Genomic DNA, 21,578 nt, shown 5'->3' on the forward strand with positions numbered 1-21,578 from the left:
GGAGTCCTAGCTTGGTTACAAAGCCCAGGTGGCGGGTTCCTCGCGCGCTCCGCTCTGCGGCCTACAGGTGGCACCGCACGTTCCTCGGCGCCTGGGAGTCCCCGCCGAATCCCCGCGGCGTGGCAGCCCCCGGATCCCCCACACCCCAGCGACCCCCGGGCTGCAAGCTGTGGACTCCGCCCCCACGTGGCGCCCCGCCCACAGGCCCATGGCCCCGCCCACCCCGACGTAGTCGGCGGGCAGCGATTGGCCACGGTGAGGGGGCGTGGCTTCGGGAGGTGGACTGAGTGGGTGGGGCTCGGGAGGGGACAAAAGCCGGGAAGAGGAAAAGCCCTGCTCCTCTGCAGAGGTGCTGTCTGGGGCTGAGCCGGCTGCGGTCCAGTAGTGCCTGAGTGTGCAAGTGTGCGTGTGCACCGGTGAGTAACTGGTGGGGGGGGGGTCCTTCCCGTGCGGATTACTTGTAGCCCCAGGCGGAGCTGCTGGGGGAGAGGCTCCACTTCCACTGCCAGTCGGGAATGGGGGAAAAAGAAGCAAACTGAGATCTGGGGTGGGTGTGGAGGGATGAGCCTAGTGGCGGGGCCTGGGTGTCCGCGCGGAGCAGGTGCAGTGTTGCGTGGATGGGGAGGAGAGGCGGGCTGCGGGTCTGGATGTGGAACCGGGCGGCGAGGACGTCGCCTGCGGTGACTAGCGGCTGGCCAGATCGGCCCGCGGGGAGGAAAGTCGAGCTGTGGGAGGCGGCCGGAATGCACCGAGGGCTCAGTCTGGTGCGCCAGGGCGTGCACGGGAGAGCGCGGCTGCCGAGGGGCTGTAAGGGAAGGACGGGGCGTGCACGCAGACATCGGGCGGGGAGGCGAGGCGAGCTCGAGCGGTGAGGCCGGCGGCCGCCGGGGGGCGTGAGAGCGACGCGCCCGGCTCCTCCCGAGGCGTGAGTGTCCGCGGGCCACCCGGGGGCGCCCTGGGGCCGCGGCCCGCTCCCCCTCCCCTCCCCTCCCCCGCCTCTCCGGTCCCTCCTGTTCGGGGGAGGGGCGTTCCCGGGCCTGGTCGGGAACCCCAGATTAAAGGTCCCGGCGCGGCCGACGGGATCTGGAAGGCGAGTCCGGCCATCTGGGGTTGCAGAGCTGTTGCACAACGTCACAAGGACATCTGCAGACTCACCCGGGACGTGCCAGCCCCGAGCTGCCAGCACGCCCTGGGACTCTCCCTCCGAGGGGTGCACGCAGATATCTGGACTCCCCGCACCTTTATTTAGCAGGCGCCTGCAGACCTGAACCCGCCCTGGGCCCCTCCAGGACTGGAAACCAGATAAAACTAGGCTGGCTGGCTGGTCGGTCTTCAGAACAGCTAAGTCCTCCTGGAGAGGGTGTTTTATGTTAAGACTTTTCTATTCTCGATTTTTGCTTTGTTTTAGGAGATAAACTGCATTCCGTTGAGTCTGCAAAATTGAGAGGAGTTGGGGTGACTAGGAATCGAGCCACAGGTAAGAATTAGCCATTTCCCCACCAATGTGCTTTTCTTTGATGTGGTAATACTGCAGTTAATTTGGTGTTGAGATCAACCTGTACTGCCCCTCTCATTCCCCACTCCCCCCCCCCCCCGCCCCAAGATTGGGACAGAGATATTTCAACAGTACATTGTAAGTGCTTCCTTGCTTATCTTAATACAGCCTCCTCTGCCAGAGTTGAACTCAGCTGGGGAAAAAAATGCGTGGAGGAAGCACGAGACTGCTGAAAGTAAAATTAAATAGGGCAAAGGGTGCTTGTTGCTTAAGCTACTCTGTATTATTATTACAGATTCATTTTCTGTAATTACACACAAGCATTTCAGGAGATTGGAATAAAGCTGCCTTTGGACTAAATAAATGAACTGGTGGATGTTTGGCTTGGAACCCTTCTTCCTTCAGAAGTTCAGGTTGGGTGGACAAAACATCTGAGACACTCATACAAAGGAATCCACTGAGACTTAAAGCCCATTCCTTAGAAATCAAATCCAGAAGAAATACAATGCGCTACCTATGTTGTAGTCAGAATATATCTTTACTTTCTTAGCTAAAGGATGGTTAAAAATTAATGAATTAGTAATACAAGGAAAAGCAACAAGTGTTCCAGTTCTTTGTCATGAGATGCAGAAAGGTTTTGGCATAATATGTTTGTGCTTAACAAGGAGGAAGTAATAAACTAAAAAAAAAAAAATACTGCTACTCACTTTTGACATTTTAGGCAATATGATTGTCTATTAGCTGAATTTGCCATCAAGGGAAAATAGCTAAGTCATAACTGTTGCATAATACTAAGTATGAAAGTGGCCATGAGAATGTAGGGCCCAAACCAAGATGAGTTCACTGCCCCTTTTCTTGTTTTGTTTCAGTTTGTTTTGTTTTAAAGCAAAGTTAGGTGTGATAATGGAATTAAAACTTTGTTACCCTGTAAGGTGTTTTGGAAATTAATCACTGGAAGTAATTATTTCATCCATATCAGTTCATACATTTCTTTTAATTGAGTTCCAGAAAGATTCCCAATAAGATACTGGGGTACTTCCTCAGCACTAGGAAGCAGAATTCTAGAATTTCAAATGTGAGAAGTGAAAATGGAGACTTGTGAATATGCCCTGGCTTGTCACAAGGAACTGAGGCTTTCTGTCTAATAATAATTATTATATTCTTAAAAAAGTTAAAGTTGGATTAGTCTAACAAGACTTTTCAGAGAGTAAACTGCTTTAGATATGTAACAATTGTGCCAAAGGCCTCTCGACATTGCCATTCCTCAGTGGTAGCTGAAGGGGCTGAAAGCAGTCTGCATTTGTTCCAGAACTGGGGCATGAGAAGGACATGGCTCAGGGTCCTGTCCCATCCTGGGCAACACGCATGATCTTTAAAGCCTCACAGTTACTCTCACTCCAAACAGTTCACCGTGGCCCCTTCTTGGAATAAGATTATTTAATTGTTTGTTTGTTTTTTGAGGTAGGATCTCACTCTGGTTTAGGCTGACCTGGATTTCACCATGTAGTCTCAGATTGGCCTTGAACTCATGTCAATCCTCCTACCTCTGCCTCCCGAGTCCTGAGATCATAGGTGTGCACCACTACGCTCAGCTACTTAATATTACTGTTTTTAAAGTAACAGGTCTCCTCAGAACTCCCTGGCAGTCCGCTCTTGCCCTGAACAGTCAAAAGGAGCAGTGCAAAATGTAGGATACCAAGGAACATAACAGGGATCTGCTTAAGACCGAGGCCGTGCCCCTTTTGTGTGTAGAGTTCTCTGAGAAGTCAGTTTGTATATAGCTCCACATATCTAATGACTGTGTTATCTCCTGCAAAGCATAATTCCACCAGGAATTCTTCAACTTTCGCTTTTTAAAGTTTTCCTGACTATGGGAAGCTGAGACTTCTCATGAGTATTGTTTTAACCAAAACAGCCATAGGGGAAATACCGTGACTCCTTATTCCACTCAACATCTGGGCCTAGTAAATGAGGGGTTAGATAGAAGTGTTCAAACAACATAACGTAGCGCTCTTCTTTGTAAGACAGCCATAGTTGAGAAAAAGCATTGTATTATTATGGGGACATTGCAGAGTTAGGACACGCTTTAGCCAGGTGACCTGGGCAAAGCTATTTTTCTCTTAAAGTAGGAAAAGAATTTCTTTTTTTAGATGTATTTTATTTATTTATGAGGGGCAGAGTGAATGGGCATGTCAGGGTCTCTAGCCACTGCAAACAAGCTCCAGATGCATGTGTCACTTTGTGTATCTGGCTTACATGGGTACTAGGGAGTCAAACTTGGATCTGTAGGCTCTTCAGGTAAGTGCTTTAACCACTGAGATATCTCCCCAGTCTGAAAACAATTTCTTAGAGGTTTGTCTTACATTGTAGACTGAAAACCACATGTGAAGCACATTGCACAGTGCCTTCGACAGAGAAAGTGTTAGTTCCACTGGCAAATGGAATTGTACTGGCTTTTTTTTTTTTTTTTTTGAAACAAGCCCAACAGATGAACTTTTTTAATTGTGTGTGTGTGTGAGAGAGAGAGAGAATTGGTGTGCCAGGGCCTCCAGCCACTGCAATCGAACTTCAGATGCATGTGCCTCTTGTGCACATGTGCGACCTTGCACACGTAGATCATTTTTGTGTCTGGCTTACGTGGGATCTGGAGAGTCAGACATGGGTCCTTAGGCTTCGTAGCCAAGCATCTTAACTGCTACACTATCTCTCCAGCCCAATACTGGCTTTTTAAAAAAATTTATTTGAGAGAGAGTGGGCATGCCAGGGCCTCTAGCCACTGGAAATGAACTCCAGACACATGTGCCGTCTTGTGCATCTTTGTTACATGGGTCCTGGGGAATCAAACCTGGGTCCTTTGGCTTTGTAGGCAAGTGCATTAACCACTAAGCCGTCTCCCCAGCCCTGTACTAGTTTTTTATATAACTGTGCTATTATGAGTTGTTCTTTTAGAAGTCACCAAATTGTTGATCCTTTCTACTTTTTTTTTTTGTTTTTGTTTTTTGTTTTTGGAGGTAGGGTCTCACTCTAGCTCAGGCTGACCTGGAACTCAACTATGTAGTCTCAGGCTGGTCTCGAACTCACCGCAATCCTCCTACCTCTGCCTCCCATGTGCTGGGATTAAAGGCATGCGCCACCACACCCATCTTATTCCTTTCTACTTTTGTTTCAGGTTTACTGAAGTAAAAATGTCCAGAAAAATCAATGGCGGTTCTGTGGTAGAGATGCAAGGAGATGAAATGACACGGATCATTTGGGAATTAATTAAAGAAAAGCTCATTTTTCCCTTTGTAGAATTGGATCTGCACAGGTAAATGAATTACCCCTCCATGTAACTAGTACACTCAAAAACATAACCTAAGTTATTTCTAGGTGTCCAGCATTTTTTTTTTCATATATGGCTGTCCTTGAACTCACAGTAATGCTACTGCCTCAGCCCCCCAAAGGCTGGGATTATTTATAGTCATACCACCACACTCAACCCAAGTCTTTTTTTCCCCAAAATATATATTTTGATAATCTTCTATTTGAACATACTGCTAGAAAAGTGGATTTGTCATTACTTAGAAGACAAGAATTATTATGAAAACTGTATTTTCAGGTATTTCTATTTCCTGATCTTCCATCACCAGTCAGGTGGATGGGCTTCTTTTTCCTGTGTTTTGTTTTTTGAGGTAGGGTCTCCCTCTAGCCCAGGCTGACCTAGAACTCACTATGGAGTGTCAGGATGGCCTCAAATCCTTGGTGATTCTCCTACCTCTGCCTCCCGAGGGCTGGGATTAAAGGGTGCACCACCACACCCAGCTTTTTTTTTCTTTTCATTCCTCAATTTTTGTCCTTTTCATACTGCAGCTCAGAAAGATCCCTTGCAGTCATTCATGAGAACACCCACCTTTCAGAAACAGCTTCCTGCAGTAACCCACAACCTTTGCCCTCTTTGCAGGGTTTAGAGGGAGATGAGCAAGTATGCCGTTCTCTCGTTTTCCCTGTGTACGTCATAGGCTTGCCTCTCGCTCTTGGTATGTGTGAACTCTTTTAAAAGGGTGAAATGGCCAGAGACAGGCATGGTATAATGTTGAGCAATAAATTTCAGACAGAGTGTTGGCAACTGCAAGCGTTGTTTGCCTTGACCCGGAATTACTCAGAACATGTCTTGATGTTACTTAGTTGGTTGTAGGCTTTTAGCTCACGTTGTATGGTGAAACACCCTTTTTGATTATTTTTAAACCTAAGCTTATAATGTCTGTTCATATTAAAACCAAAATTAAAGTGAAAATACTGTACTTACAGATGCCCTCCAAATAAGAAAGACAGCATAAAGAAAACAGCTTCCAAGCAAGGCAAAGCAGCATTTTGTAAACTCACCTGTTCAGGACATTGTGTGACAGTGGGTCGGCTCAAGAGCTCTTTATTGTTTGTTTGTTTGAGGTCAGGTCTCACTCTAGCCCAGGCTGACCTGGAATTCACTAGGTAGTCTCAGGGTGGCCTCGAACTCATGGTGATCCTCCTACCTCTGCCTCCCAAGTGCTGGGATTAAAGGCGTGTGTCACCATGCCAGGCTTCGTTATATATATATATAATATATATATAATTTATAATATATAATTATAATTTATAATATATAATTTATATATATATATATATATAAATAAAATGAGGGCTACACAGTGGCCTAAAGTATTTTTTTCTTTCTTTCTCTTAGAAATGTTAAGGCAAATGCCAGGCATGGTGGCACACACCTTTTTTTTTTTTTAATTATTTTTTTTTAAATTTTTTATTTATTTATTTGAGAGTGATAGACACAGAGAGAAAGACAGATAGAGGGAGAGAGAGAGAATGGGCACGCCAGGGCTTCCAGCCTCTGCAAACGAACTCCAGACGCGTGCGCCCCCTTGTGCATCTGGCTAACGTGGGACCTGGGGAACTGAGCCTCGAACCGGGGTCCTTAGGCTTCACAGGCAAGCGCTTAACCGCTAAGCCATCTCTCCAGCCTGGCACACACCTTTAATCCCAGCACTTGGGAGGCAGAGGTAGGAGGATCACCATGAGTTCGAGGCCACCCTGAGACTACCTAGTGAATTCCAGGTCAGCCTGGGCTAGAGTGAGACCCTATCTTGAAAAAGAAAAAAAAAATAAATGTTAAGGAGAAAGGCAAAAATAGCCATCAGTTTGCTAGTAGAGTCTTCTGAGAACTAGTTCCTTGCACATGAAAATTGTTAGCCATATTTCCTGTGGAGCATGGGTCAGACGTTTGTAGATATCCAGCATTTCCTAGGCAAAAAGATAAAGTGTATGGCTTTGTTCCATTTATATGAATTATGTTAAGACTGAAGCCATTAAAGATGTCTATTTTGTGTTTGCATCAGTACTTAGGAAAGAAAACCACAAAAGGAGAAAGCTAGAGATTTAAAGGGCTAGCCGTTTTTGGTTTTTGCTTGCTAGTTTTTTTAAATCCTTTTTGTTGTTGTTTTGTTTTGTTTTTGTTTTTGAGGTAGGATCTCACTCTAGCCCAGGCTGACCTGGAATTCACTAGGTAGTCTCAGGCTGGCCTCGAACTCACAGTGATCCTCCTACCTCTGCCTCCCAAGAGCTGGGATTAAAAGTGTGCCCTACCACGCCCGCCTGCTCTTTGTTTTTGAGAGCTGAAAGCTTTCTGTAGCGTTGAGAACAAAATAAATGAGCACCAAGTTATTTTGTTCTTATTCCTGTCAACAAACTATCTGATATCTACAGCTTCCCAGTCATTTTGTGTGGTGCAGGTATCACCCGCATTCACTCAGCTCTGAAGCATGTGCAGTGTGGGAGCTGATGTGTGTGAAGCTGAAACTTCCAGCATATAAAAGACCACTGATGGATTCCACTACTGAGCCAATAAACTGCAGGCTTGTTTCCAGAGCAAAGAGACTTTCCCAAGAAGTAGGGAAAGGTTCACCATAAGACTACCTGGCATTAACAGGAGTCATTAGCTCTTTGGGCATTGCTCACTTAGCGATACTGCCCATCACTTTAATGCGCATGTACGTGCGTGCACACACAATTCTTTAAGCCTGCTACCTCTACACCTCTTTATTTATAAAGTACAAAATTTACCAAGGGGAAGGAAATCAGGTAGTGCTTAGGGTTAGTTTGTATACCAATTATGTGGAAAGAAACTGGGCCAGACGGTTGTTGTCACTGTCTACATATGGTGAAAAACAGGAGGCAGTTTGGCAGAGTTCCTTGGTTTCCATCCACTTTTCTGGTAGACACCTTCCCACTACAGTACAGGAAGCCACGGCTCAGCCTTCCAAACCTCCTTCAGCTCCTTTGTAACTAGGCAGGTGTCTTGTTTTAGGGTACCCTTGTGCTAAAAGTTGACAGTTGTAGATGTGTTTAGGCCTTCACTTTCTGCTCAGTGAGCCCTGCGTGCCTTCATGTAGGGTACGTCTACCAGTCGGTCTGAAAACCTGTGCTAACGCCTTTTCCCCTCCCTAGCTATGACTTAGGCATAGAGAACCGAGATGCCACCAATGACCAGGTCACCAAGGATGCTGCAGAAGCTATAAAGAAGTACAACGTTGGCATCAAGTGTGCTACTATCACTCCCGACGAGAAGAGGGTTGAGGAGTTCAAGTTGAAGCAGATGTGGAAATCTCCAAATGGCACCATCCGAAATATTCTGGGTGGCACTGTCTTCCGGGAAGCTATTATCTGCAAAAATATCCCCCGACTGGTGACCAGCTGGGTTAAACCCATCATCATAGGTCGTCATGCTTATGGGGACCAAGTAAGTCATTTGGGCAGAATCTGATTCCCCACGTTTGGTTTTCATGGCCTTGTAGTTCTGGTTTGTATGTCTTGTTCTTCTGGTGTCTGTGCCCTTAAGCAAGGCACAGCACTGAGAAGTGCAGATATTTATGTGTAATATTTACATGCATTTAGGAAAAAGCAAATAGAAAAATAAACCCATCTCAACACAGGATTTTTCCCAAATGTGCTTTTCTTTATCATTTTGTTAAGTGATTCAAGATAATATTACCATTGTGTGTTGGGAAGTCCATAGGCTCCCAAACCAGTGGTTTTCAAGGCTGGCTGTGCAATAGGGTCCTCTGGGGAGTGCGCTTTGTTTATTTATTTGATGGTTTCATTTCATTGTCTTGCTGCTTTTGTTTGTTTCATTCGAATACTGTAGCAGCTGAAATCTGAATTCTGTGGGGTTCAGCTTTGTTAAAGCTCACCAGCTGATGCTAATGTGCAGGTGGGGTTGAGGACCACCAGAGAGTCTATTAAAGCTGGTCACTTTGTGACTTGAAGGGAAAATGCACTCAGTATCTGAACACAGTCTGGTGACGGCATTCTGTCCCACCTGGAAGACAAGAATTGCTACACTCTCTACGAGTCGGCCCCTGGCCAGGTGAAACAGAAAAGCTGCCAATTAAACAAATTCCATGTTGAAACTGAGGTTTCAGATTTTCATAGAAAGTAGCTTGTGTCACAAAAGAAAAAAGTAGCTTATGTCTTAGAAGAACCGTAAGAACCGGAGTCCACGCTGTTGAGTCCACGGGCTGCGCGGTCATCCTTGCAAATGACGCGGTCTTGGTGGATCTCTGCTCCTGGGCCAAAGTCCCCAGCTCGCTCCAAGAGCAGTCAGTGTTGACCTTGTTCCAGCCTGTACTTGGAGCCCTCCCTTCGTCCTGGTGACCCTCCACAAGTAGCTCCCAGAGGCCTGAGCAGGGAACCTCAATGGAGGACTACGTACTAACCCCTAATCCTGGGAACACTCACTCGTTAGGTTCTTTACCCATTCAGTCTTGTTTTCCTCTCATCCTTTTTTTGTAAAACTATTTTATTTATCTATTTGAGAGAGAAAGAGGCAGATATAGAGAAAATGGTCATGCCAGGGCCTCTAGTCACTGCAAAGAAACTCCATATGCATGCACCAACTTGTGCATCTGGCTTTATGTGGATCCTGAGGAATTGAACCTGGTCCTTTGGCTTTGCTGGAAAGCGCCTTCACTTGTAAGCCATCTCTCCAGCCCCCCTCATCCTTTTTGATGTTTCAGATGTTTTGTGGCATCAGTCATTGGTAAGAAGGGCCAATCTGCTAAGTGCAGGTTGAAAGTTTCAAACATCATCAAGTCAATGTTTAAATGTACATTAACCTATATAAAGCATTTGTGTTGCCTTGATGCCTCAGTTTCTCCTTTTGAGAAAGGGGAATAAATTACAACTGTCATAAAAGATTCTATGTGTGAGGAGTATTTAGTCCTCTTTTTTATCTGACTGCTTGTTTACCTACTGCTGTCAGGATTACTGTAAAGCAAGAGGTGTGGCTGGCACCTGCTGGTCACCTCCAAGTCACTGAGTAGACCAGGCCACTGAAGAACAAGGCCTGAGACTCCAGAGTGAATTCCAGGTCAGCCTGAGCTAGGCGAGATCCTACCTAAAGAGAGAGAGAGAGAGAGAGAGAGAGAGAGAGAGAGAGAGAGAGAGAGGGAGAGAGAGAACATCTAGTTACAGTGTCCTGTTGTTTGTCTGGCTCAATAATCTATTTTTTTTTTCCTTATAACTCCTAGTAAGGTGTTCTTAATATATTTTTCCCCCTGCACAGTACAGAGCAACTGATTTTGTTGTTCCTGGTCCTGGAAAAGTAGAAATATCCTACACACCAAGTGATGGAACTCAAAAGGTGACATATGTGGTACATAATTTTGAAGGTAGGTGTACATCTACATTTTAACCAACGATTCAGGCAGTCTGAACTTTTTAAAATTTTTTGTTTATTTTTATTTATTTGAGAGCGGCAGACAGAGAAAGAGGAAGAGAGGGGCGGGGGAGAGAACGGGCGCACCAGGGCCTCCAGCCACTGCAAACGAACTCCAGATGCATGTGCCCCCTTGTGCATCTGGCTAACGTGTGTCCTGGGGAACGGAGCCTTGAACCAGGGTCCTAGGCTTCACAGGCAAGTGCTTAACCACTTAGCCATCTCTCCAGCTCTTGCTGACTTTTAAAACTGAACTGTGCCTGCCTAAAGATACAACCCTCATCTATAACATTTCTGTAGAACCCCAAGTCTAAAATACAAAAGTAATTGGCTCCGATGCTTTCCTCTGGCATGGATAAAGAAAGACAGAGGTTAGCTGCTTGCCTGCGAATGATCATGGGCAAAGACAAGGACATAATAAATGCATTTATTTTAAAACAGAAGGAAGATGGGCAGGAATCTGTTTTCAGCAAATTTTATAAATAAAACCTTAAAGGCTACAAATTTCCTGTCATGTACCCTTGCCCATTGTTCTGGTAAGGCTTGTAGTTATGATTGTTTTTGTTCTTTGCTAAAATTTTCTTCTTGCCCTTAGGAGAATCTGTCCTGTGAATCATTTATTTTTACCTTTCTCCTTCAGCTGCTTCACAGATCCATCAGTGGGGATGGAAGTTGGGCTCAGTAGCAGAGCCAAGCTTCAGCACTGGTCATACATATGCATTCACACAGAGACTCCCAAACATTTCAACACCTCAAGGTTGCTCGGGAAATAAGAGCTGGGAGCAGAATGCATGAGGGCAAATCCCATCCAAAAGTGTGACAGCACTCACAAGTTTAGAAAACCCAGTTCCTGCCTAGTTGTTTTGTTGTTGTTGTTGTTTGTTTGGTTTTGTTTTTTGCCTCCTCTCCATATCATTTTAATGGAATCCAGTTTCACAGGTTTCAGTGGTTTCCACTTTCAGAACCGGGTTAGCCCTGGGCGTTGGCATGGATTCAAGTTCTAACTTAAGTACTAATAAAGGTCAACTAATAGGTGTCGTGAAACACCCGTGATTACATATAACATGATTATTTCTACCAGTTACCATAGGCATGTTCAGTATCCTCCAGGAAACTAGAGGATGTCCATTGAGTACTTAAACTGCAGATTTTGTTCATTAAGCACACCCCTAAGTTGAAAATGCATTTTGGACATTTTCTGAGTATGCTTCTAGTTCACATCAATAGTGATTTTTTTTATTTTTATTTTTATTTTTAAGTACCTTCAGAGACCTAAAGACCATATGCTCTCCTTAATGGTGTATTTTTTCCAAAACATGTGAGAGTGTCCTTACCCAGAACTGACTTTTGTCCCATGCTGTGCAGGGGGGTCATAGCTTATTCAGTTTGCAAGTCTGCCTGGAACGTTCATAGTCTGGGCTTTGCCATGGCAGCTGAGAATTGGTCCTTTGGTTATGGCGAACGGTTTCAGCCTTGTTACAACGCAACTACACTTACCTTTCTGCTCTTTTCTCTTGGTGGTTTCCTCCTACAGACGGTGGTGGTGTCGCCATGGGCATGTACAACCAAGATAAATCAATTGAAGATTTTGCACACAGTTCCTTCCAAATGGCTCTGTCTAAGGGCTGGCCTTTGTATCTGAGCACCAAGAACACTATTCTGAAGAAATATGATGGACGTTTTAAGGACATTTTTCAGGAGATCTATGACAAGTAACTATAACTCTTTTATTCCTCCCTCTCTGTGTCTTTTTTTTTTTTTTTTTTTTTTCCAAGCTAGCACTTCAGGAATGGAGTTTGATCCTGGGACAAACTGAGTGAGCATTTGTATTAACTCTTAGATGAGAGCAAATTTGAGACATAGCAAGGCTGACATAAACCACTCTGCGTTACTCTGAGAAAGTGTGTTCTTACAGAAAGGCTCCACATTAATTTTGGTGGTGGTTATTTAAATGTTTCATTAAAACCACCCTGCCAAGTGATAGAAAGAACTCATTTTTCGAGTGTGTGAGTTTGAGTCAGATTTGTTTCCGCTCTTTCTAAAGACTATTGTGATTGAAAAGTCTGCTTTATGCTGTCATTTGAACCTAAGTCTAAGTTTATAACAGCTTTCAGCTCAAGCACACCTGAGGCGAGTGTGTGCTGCCTTTTAGCATGGCAGAGGTTGCGTGAGGAACCTTTGTTGAGGCGTTGTGATTCAGGTCGGAGCTGAGTGGATGCGTGAGAGACCTTTGCTGAGGCGTTGTGATTCCTCCTCTTGCTGCCTGTCTGCACCAGGAGAGGACAGTGTCCTGTAGCTACCTAATTCCTCAAAGATATCAAACAATAGTTTCCTCATTATACTTTTAAAATAAGCTAACTCTTGGAATGTGATCAGTATATTGAAAACTATGGAAAGTAAATTAGAAATTGGGACACTAATATCTCACTTCTCACACCTTCCTTTGAGGTAGGAGGTAACACTGTTAAGGACGGCCATATTGGGGTTCACTAATATAATATAATTGAGCAGAGATTTGAGCCTATGTATACCAAATTCCTGATTTTGTATTGTTTCTACTGAAAAATACTGCTTCCAGACCCTTTTGGGAAAAGCAGGCAATATCCTTAACAAAATTATTATTATTATTTTCTCTCACTTTTTTTAGGCAGTACAAATCCAAGTTTGAAGCCCAGAAGATCTGGTATGAGCACAGGCTCATCGATGACATGGTGGCCCAGGCTATGAAATCCGAGGGCGGCTTCATCTGGGCCTGTAAAAACTATGATGGCGATGTGCAGTCAGACTCCGTGGCCCAAGGTAAACTGCCTGAGGACTAAAGGATAGGAGCACCTGGCTGATTGTCAGTGACTTGATTACATGAAGTTCTCAAGTTTGGGAAGGGGATTTTATGGACTTTAATTGTTAGATGGTGAAATTTCAGCAAGGGGTTAAGGATAAGGAATTAAGCTGTGACTGGGAAAGTGGCTTTATCCAAAGTCACACAGTGAATTGACAGTCCCAGCTCTAGTCTTCCATGTTAACACATGTCACTTGAAGGTTTAAAACCTTCACTGGATAGCCACCTACCTGGTCTGAAAAATTCATCCTTCTCCCTGCCCTCATGTCCTTCTGATGAGAGTATAAGAAACCCGGATACTCCAGCAAGGAAGAGTAAAGTGAGGCCCTGGTTATCTAACATCCCAGGACAGGGTCTCCAAGAGCTCAGCCATCTTGTGACAGGTCCGAGTTGTTCTTCTTCTGCCATTCTAGAAGGCTCTTCTGGTATTCTATGAAACTGAGGATGGTTTAGCAGTTAATGTGTTTGTCTGCAAAGCCAAAGGACCTAAGTTTGATTCCCCAGGACCCACATTAGCCAGATGCACAAGGGGTGCACGTGTCTGGAGTTCGTTTGCAGTGGTGGGAGGCCCTGGCACACCCATTATCTTTCTCTCTCTCTTTCTCCTTTTTCTCTGTCCAAAAAATGAAAATAATACACTGGGAAGCCCGGTGTGGTGGTGCATGCCTTTAATCCCAGCACTTGGGAGGCAGAGGTAGGAGGATCACCGTGAGTTCGAGGCCACCCTGAGACTACATAGTGAGTTCCAGGTCAGCCTCAAAAAACCAAAAAAAGAGTGGGGGGGGGGGTTCACTGCTCAGCTTCCAACACAAAAGAAGTGAGCCTTTGTCCAGGGCAGCTCACAGAAACCCCATGAGCCAGGTGCTTTGTGTCAAGGGTAAGGCCAGATCCACAGAAATTCTCCCTTGTTTCCTCCATGCCAAATTGCTCTTGAGTTTCAGCTATCCACAGGGTAGTTCTGTGATCTTATATCTCCCTGGGTGAATGTTTGTGTTAGCTTAAATTCTGTTTGCTTTTTTGCAGGAAGTACTGCTTTTTCTCTTATGAAAGCCAAGTAGCTTTAATCAGTTTGAAAGTCAGTAAACAAACCCAGCTACAAAAAATTTTAATGTACAATTTCTGTCCCCTCCTTTCATTTCTCTAAAATCTCACAGGCATTACAGAATGGACAGAAGAAGAATTGATGATTTGTGATGGCTCCATAGTGGATAAGGAGAGAAAGTCCCTTCTTGTCATCAGAATTTAGAGCTACTCAAAGTTGTTCGCCTTCTCAGTGCTGGGGGGGTCAAAGCCAGGGCCTTGCACATGTTACACAGGTGCTCTACCACTGAGCTAATTCCCCAGTTTCACTGTTTTTAAATGCCCTTATGGCCACAAGAAGAAGGCATCTAGAGAAATGTTATGATTTCTGAAGTGGGTGAGCCCTGAAAACAAATCTACCCAGGAACTCTGTGTTTGTCTATAGGTCAAGTGATCTCAGAGAGCTGAACAGATTACAAAGTGGCAGGGCTCATTCATTCTTCTCCAGAGGTGTGAACTATCTTCATCTTGACAGCGGCAGCTAGTGACTTTATAGGTAAAAACAAACGCACCATACTACAGTCCTGGGCTCTTAATAACTGTCTGGGAAGCCTCAGGGAAGTGCAGTAGCGTGACATGAAATAAGAGGAACATGAACTTGTGACCCACAGAGATAGAGTCTTCCTTTTGCTCTCTCTTTTATTATTATTATTTAACCTTTACTTACCAGATTTCAAAATAGTGAATTGATCTATCTCTTGGTCAGACTGTTTTCCAATTTTTGTTTTGTTTTGTTTTTAGGTAGGTTCTCATGCTAGCCCAGTCTGTCCTGGAATTCACCATGTAGTCTCAGGCTGGTCTTGAACTCACAGTGATCCTCCTACCTCTGCCTCCTGAGTGATAGGATTAAAAGTGTATGCCATCACACCTGACATATTTTGTTGTTGTTGTTTTAGGCAGGGTCTCTCCCTAACTCACTCAGGCTGACCTGAAATTCACTCTGTGGTCTCAGGCTAGCCTTAAACTCATGGACTCCCCGTACCTCTGCTTCCCATCAGTCATCTGGCTACAGGGCCTAATTGTTCTCCTTGGGGTGACTGCTAAGATTAAAGGTGTGTGCCACCATGCCAGGCCAGACTTTTTTTAAATGGAGTGTGTGTGTGTGTGTGTGTGTACATGTGCATGTAGGTTTGTAGAGGTCAAAGGACAACCTCAGATGTTGGTACTTCCTTGTTTGAGATAAAGTCTTTGGTTGTTCACTACTGCATTTACCAGGCCAGTTGGCCCACAGGATACTCTCCTGTGGGTTGTAAGGTTCATGGATCCAACCCATCTTATCTTTGACCTGCCTTTTCTTTCTGTTCCTAGTCTATGAGTAACTTGAAGGCAGTGGACAACTCTCTTTAACCTTTATTAACCTAAAATAAAAAAAAATACACTCTTCTGTACATTATAACAATATACTAAGCTTTTGCTTGATGATAGGTTTAATCTAAGGAATATAAATATATATGTATACATAATTGCTTCATACATATCCATGAGGATGCATATATACCTTTAATCCCTCAGTGAAGTAGAGGCTTTTATTATTCCCATTTTATAGATAGGAAAGCTGTTTCATAAGAGCCAGGAGGCCACAGAAGTATGGTGGCATACAAGCTAAACCCTAACCCCTGACCCCTCCCCATCACAGAGCAGATTCAACTAAGATGAGTGAAGGAGGAGGGCATCTTTTCCAGACCCTGTGACTCTGAGACCTGGACCAGAACTCTGCTTTCTGAAGCTCAAAAGAGTTATTGATGCCATGTGCTTGTTCATGTCTACTTTGTCAACACCGTGTCAGTCACTTACCATCAGCCCTGACACCAGTGTCCTCCATACAGTGCTTCATACACCCAGTATTTCATGCTCTGCCACTAACAGGTTATGGCTCTCTTGGCATGATGACCAGTGTGCTGATTTGTCCAGATGGCAAGACAGTAGAGGCAGAGGCTGCCCATGGGACAGTGACACGTCACTACCGCATGTACCAGAAAGGACAAGAGACATCTACAAATCCCATTGGTAAGGTGGCATCTATTTCATTCCAACCAGAGGACTTTTTAGAAGTGATCTGCAGAGGACTTAAAGTCAAGCCTTTGGCTGCTTAGTGGTTTGTGAGCGAAAAATCGCTAGCTAGCTGATCCATTAGTTCTGTAGTAGCTTTTGTTTGGCTTGGTTTTTTGGTGAGTGGAGAGGTATTAAGACAAGTATGTCTGTAGCCATGCCTGATCTGGAACTTGCTATGAAGCACGGACTAGCCTTTAATGTGTGGTAACCCTCCTGCATCTGTTGCCCAAGTGCGAGAATTACAAGTGTGTGCCACTGTGCCCAGCTAATTATTAGTAAGTATTTTAATGTTTTCTATTTTGTGGGAGAGTATAAATTACAGAGAGCTGTGTTCTTCAAGCATGCTCCTACCTTTTGGTGTAATGAAATGTCACTTAAGACCACAAATCTACAAGACACATAGATAGATCCTTGTAATAGGACACTAAGTACAACACTTAAAAAAAAAAAAAAAAGATTACATGAGAAAATAAATGAAAATAAAAGATGCTAAGAGAAATAGAGACCTTTTCTGTCTTAGCATATGTTGTAGTCAGCTCCACACTGCTGGGATGACCCTCCAAAACAGACACAGTTTATGGAAGGAATGGGATTTATTTCAGGCTTACAGATCCAGGGGAAGTTCCATAATGACAGAAGAAGCTGCCTCCCTTGATACAGATTTAAAGAAACACAACAACCCACCAGCACAAAGCAAGCAAACTCGGGCCATAAACAGCAGGGAGCTGCAGGTAGAGCTCAAGCACCCTGCATACCTTGAGGCTTGAAATCCAGGTCTGCCCACAGTGATGTGCACCCCCTGTAACAGGAGCCTGCTAGGGGCAGAAGCGGCAAACTCAATTTTAATAACACCTGACTCTACTGGGGACATACAGACTATCACATGCTGTACCCTGGCCCCCAGTAGACTCATGACTATCTCACATGGTAAATGGTATTCAGTCCAACTTCAAAGGTCTCTTAGTCTTTGTTAACCTAAGATTGTTTCAAAGTCCCAAGTCTCAATGGAGATTCAAAACTGTCTCAATTGTAAGTCCTGTAAAATCAAAAGTTAATATTCCTCCAACATATAATGGCACAGAGTAAACATTTCCACTGCTATAAGGCATAACAAGGAGACACTGAACCAATGCAAACATCAAACATTTGCAGTTCCAAGTCTGATATACATAACCAGTGACTGACAGTCTCTGGACTTTGCATTTCCATCCCTCCATCTGGCCTAAGTAGCCAGGGAGAACTTCCATCACCAGGCAACAGTGTTCCATTGTGGCCTTTGCGGAGTCCTGGTATATCCAAAACATCTTCGGGTCTCCATGCAAACCATGATCCATCTAGAGTAGCTTTATTTACTAGCCTCTTTATCAGGGTCATAGCACCCTGCCTCACTTGCTGCACCTCAGCAGTGGCTCCTGGAACCATGTCATGACCCCCTCCATGCACTTTTCATGCTTCTGAAACCAGTGGTGTGCAGGACACAGTCATGTTTATTCAGGGATGAAATAAATCATGATCTCGAAGAGCAGGCTCCTTCCTATCAGTCAGCTCCTTTCAAAATAGTTTTCATTTTTATTATTCAGTCTTTCCTCTGGCATCCTTTCCATTGTTTCCGCGTAGACCATTTGGGTCATCTTCCTTAAGATTGCTAGTGTATATGACAGTGATAGCTTCAGTGACTGAAAACCAGTCTCTGTACCTATCAATTTTAAACTTGTTTGAATTTCTCCAATTTTAAATCTTATATCTCTTGGTTCCATATTTTTAGCCAAGCACATCAGTCCATCACAAACTTAACCTTGATCAAACTCACTGAGTGTGGGCAGCAGAACACAGCCAGCCCTTATGCCAATAGCCCAGTTCCAGCAAAAGTCTGTAGCGTATTTCCTTCTCCTTTGAAAATTCATAAGCAAAGTCTCCAAATACAATTCTCTCTGCACTTAGCATTTTCAAACTCTCATCAGAATAGTCCATAAAACTTGGCTTATTCCTCTGGAAGGCATCTTAAGTTTCAAGTACCAATTCCATGACCATTCCTCCAAAACAAAAGTTCCAAAAGACCAAAGAAATCCACATGGTCAGACTGATTGCAGCAATATCACCCCCACTTCTCTCAGTACCAATTTCTGTTGTACTCAACTCCATGCTGCTGGGATGAACCTCCAAACCATACATGGTTCATGAGAGGAACAGGATTTATTTCAGGCTTAATATTCAGGGGAAGTTTCACAATGGTGGAAGAAAACCAGCACCACAAAGCAAGGGAGCACACTTAGGTCACAAACAGCAAGGAGCCCAAGGCAGAGCTCAAGCACACTGCAGGCTGGAAATCCAGATCCACCCCCAGTGACACGTCCCCCCTCCCCCTCCCCACTTTCAATAGGAGTCTGCCTGCTGGGGGTGGGAGGGGAGCTGCAAACTCAACTTTAATGACACCTGGGTCTACTGGAGACATACATTTGAGCTTGAAGTAGTATATCACACTAAGAAAAAAAAAATGCTTGTTTTTAAATTTCTATTCAATAAAATATCTCCAACCTCCTAAGATTTCTAGCCTTGATTCATAACATCTAATGAGACGATAAATAGAAACCTGCTCTGTTCCAGAACACTTGAGAATCCATCCCTGTAACTAGAGTGATCAAAATACAGATTTTTGTTATTGTTTCTCTTCCTCAGCTTCCATTTTTGCCTGGACTAGAGGGTTAGCCCACAGAGCAAAGCTTGATAACAATACTGAGCTTAGCTTCTTTGCCAAGACTTTGGAAGAAGTTTGCATTGAGACCATTGAGGCCGGCTTCATGACTAAGGATCTGGCTGCTTGTATTAAAGGTTTACCCAAGTAAGTATGAGGTGCTCTGAAGTCTGGTTGGATGACCACGTATCCTCATTGAACCGAAAACACCAGTCGTCTTTGGAAAATATGATTTGTTGGGGGTCAGCTCACAGTGCATTGTCAGATAGTCAACCTGTTCAACTTTGTGTGGCCTGTAGTCTTTTTGTAACTATTCAACTTCACATCTGGCATTGTACCAGGAAACTGGTCATAGGTAATACAGAGATACATGGATACCCAGCATGCCAATCAGACTTCAGTGTACAAAACTAGCTGCAAGCTACACCTGGTCCATGGGTTGGGCTATTATCTGCTGACATCTGACCTAGTTGACAATCACTGAATGAAAAGCTTCTATTTAATTTAAAAAAGAAAATGATACACACTCAGAAACAGAAGGAGTGAAGAGACTAGATTACCCTTTTTATTTCCTTAATTTACAAATGAGCAAAGCAAGGAGCACAAGCATTAAGATGTCCAGTTGCTGTAGTCTCTTTCTGAAGTATCCATTGCCATCAGTCTAATACCCCAGGGTAAATGAGCTGCTCAGGGATTTTCTGAGGATTTGGGCTCCAGTGTCCCAGCTGGACTGACTGTTGTTAATGGGAATCTTCTCAAAGCCCAAGTCTCACTTCAGAAAATTCCACTGAACAGAAATAACCATGTCCCCAGCAGTGTATCCTCAGAGACCTCAGTCAAGGTCAGGACTACCCAGAAAAGGGCTTAGACTCGGTCACTCTGCGTTTCCAAACTTCACACAACCGGTTTCAAGTGTTCTTACCAGGATGGTGTTTGTATAGCCTGTTTATTAGGCTGATGTCATCCAGTCCTTTGCTTTTGTTTCGATTGAGTAACACCCTCTGAAAGTAGAAACATCAAAGCTTTTGTTAAGGACGTGAAACAGTATGTGGGAATGTAGATAAAGGCATGCCCCTCACTGGATGGATTTTATTATATTTCTGAGACTGAAAAATAAGAAGTGGGATGATTGCAATTATGTGTGTTTTAGCTTCAATTGAAGTAGTTTCAGCTTCAAAAGTACACAGCAAGAACTGCTGGGAATGTGTGAGAGAGACCACACTGCAGTCTGCGCAGAACCTGGTCCTCAGCCTGGCCACCCCTGAAGCCTTGACAGCCATTGTCCATAGACTTGTAGCCTGTTAGCATTAATCAGTTTTCTTCTTGAGACTCATAGGATACTACTTTAAATAACATCGCTAGGAGTTTTCTCATTATTTCTTATCGTTCCAGAGAGGAACTAAATTTTTCCCTTCTTCCCTTTCCTCCACTAGTGTGCAACGCTCTGACTACTTGAATACGTTTGAGTTCATGGACAAACTTGGAGAAAACTTGAAGATAAAACTAGCTCAGGCCAAACTTTGAGGTTCATGCCTGGACTTAGGAGGACAAGTGCTTTTTGGTAACTAGGTCCACAGTTTACATTTTTTTATATATATATATAACACTCAAGGGTAAAGACAAAATCAGTTTTGTAATTTGTTTAGAAGACAGAGTTGATCTTTTCTATACGTTTACAGCCTTTTATTCTTTTTCATACTGTTATTGCCACCTTCGTGAATGTGGCAGGGAACTTTTTTGAAATTGTTTTATTTTCTAGTAGCAGCCAAGGAATTACTCAAATCTATTCATATTCACTTTCGCTTTTCCTCTTGTCCTAATATCAGTGACCAAAATCAGAAGTGCTTGAAAGGGTAAACAACAGTCACAGTATTGTTCCCTCAAGCCTGTTTTAAGAACAAACTCCCTCACTTTCCCTGCTGTCCTTGAGCATGGGCACTGGGATGTGTGGGTATGACAGACGTCTCATGTGTGAGGTCGTACTGTCCCCTGGGCTTGCTCATGACTGGAATAGAGAGAATGGACCTGACTAAGCTTGCTGAGACACTGCAGTAGCCTTTGCAACAAGCTTATTAAATGTGCCCAATATTCTAAATCTGTCTGAGGCCACTGGAAAGTTCAAAATCTAGAAGAAATTTGGCCTGGAAGTGTATGTCTCTTCCTCCTCAAGCCTAGCTTGAGTATTGTTTTACCCTCAACAACTCATTTCATCCATGTGCAATAATGTCCCTCTGCACCTTTTCTTTAGGACTTCTGCTGGTCCATTTCATTTCTTTGATATAAATGTGACTTTTCAGAAGTTGGTATTAAACACTATTCTAGTCCTGGTCTTCATCTAAACTGTTAATTTTAATTAAAATTAAGTACTAATGACTCTCCTGAGTGTCTGTTTATTATATGTGATTAGATGCCACACACCAGACTCCATCTTAGGAATGTAGGATGGCTGTCTCTTGGTTACTTTCCATTCTGCCTTCCTGGCAAACTTGCAGTTAAGCCCTAGGTACTACCTAGATACAAATCCCTCTGCAGCCACGGAAACATGGGGCCCGTGGGAGCTGGAATGTGGAATATCCTCCAGAAGTCTCACACGTTGTGAATGTGTGGTCCCCGGATGGGGCAGTTCGGGAGGCAGAGCCTTGCTGGAGGAAGTGTGTTGCTGGAGGCAGGCTTTGGGTGT

At 44.1% G+C, this 21,578-nt stretch overlaps 1 protein-coding gene across 2 annotated transcripts; it reads left to right on the plus strand.

Moving 5' to 3' along the window:
• Positions 1–291: 291 nt before the first annotated feature.
• Positions 292–21,272, plus strand: Idh1 (isocitrate dehydrogenase (NADP(+)) 1). Of its 2 annotated transcripts, none has more exons than XM_004653529.2 (10): positions 292–416; positions 1,409–1,477; positions 4,665–4,802; positions 7,967–8,258; positions 10,083–10,188; positions 11,770–11,947; positions 12,883–13,034; positions 16,021–16,161; positions 18,883–19,045; positions 20,332–21,272. In XM_004653529.2, exons 3-10 carry the CDS (start codon positions 4,681–4,683, stop codon positions 20,420–20,422), a joined length of 1,245 nt encoding a protein of 414 aa, XP_004653586.1. In that variant the 5' UTR covers positions 292–416; positions 1,409–1,477; positions 4,665–4,680; the 3' UTR covers positions 20,423–21,272. The 2 variants fall into 2 exon arrangements, with proteins under 2 accessions (XP_004653586.1, XP_045004167.1); XM_045148232.1 differs by lacking the exon at positions 292–416 and adding an exon at positions 1,083–1,220.
• The last annotated feature ends 306 nt before the right edge of the window (positions 21,273–21,578 follow it).

This window comes from Jaculus jaculus, chromosome 4 (assembly GCF_020740685.1).
Source record: "Jaculus jaculus isolate mJacJac1 chromosome 4, mJacJac1.mat.Y.cur, whole genome shotgun sequence".
In the NCBI taxonomy this organism is placed as follows: domain Eukaryota; kingdom Metazoa; phylum Chordata; class Mammalia; order Rodentia; family Dipodidae; genus Jaculus; species Jaculus jaculus.

What these genes read in the sequence shown, in the direction of transcription:
- Idh1 (XM_004653529.2), top strand. Translation starts at nt 4,681, where the DNA reads ATGTCCAGAAAAATCAATGGCGGTTCTGTGGTAGAGATGCAAGGAGAT. An exon ending in GTCATGCTTATGGGGACCAA is followed by an intron (nt 8,259 to 10,082) that starts GTAAGTCATTTG and finishes CCCCCTGCACAG; the next exon opens with TACAGAGCAACTGATTTTGT. An exon ending in TTTCAGGAGATCTATGACAA is followed by an intron (nt 11,948 to 12,882) that starts GTAACTATAACT and finishes CACTTTTTTTAG; the next exon opens with GCAGTACAAATCCAAGTTTG.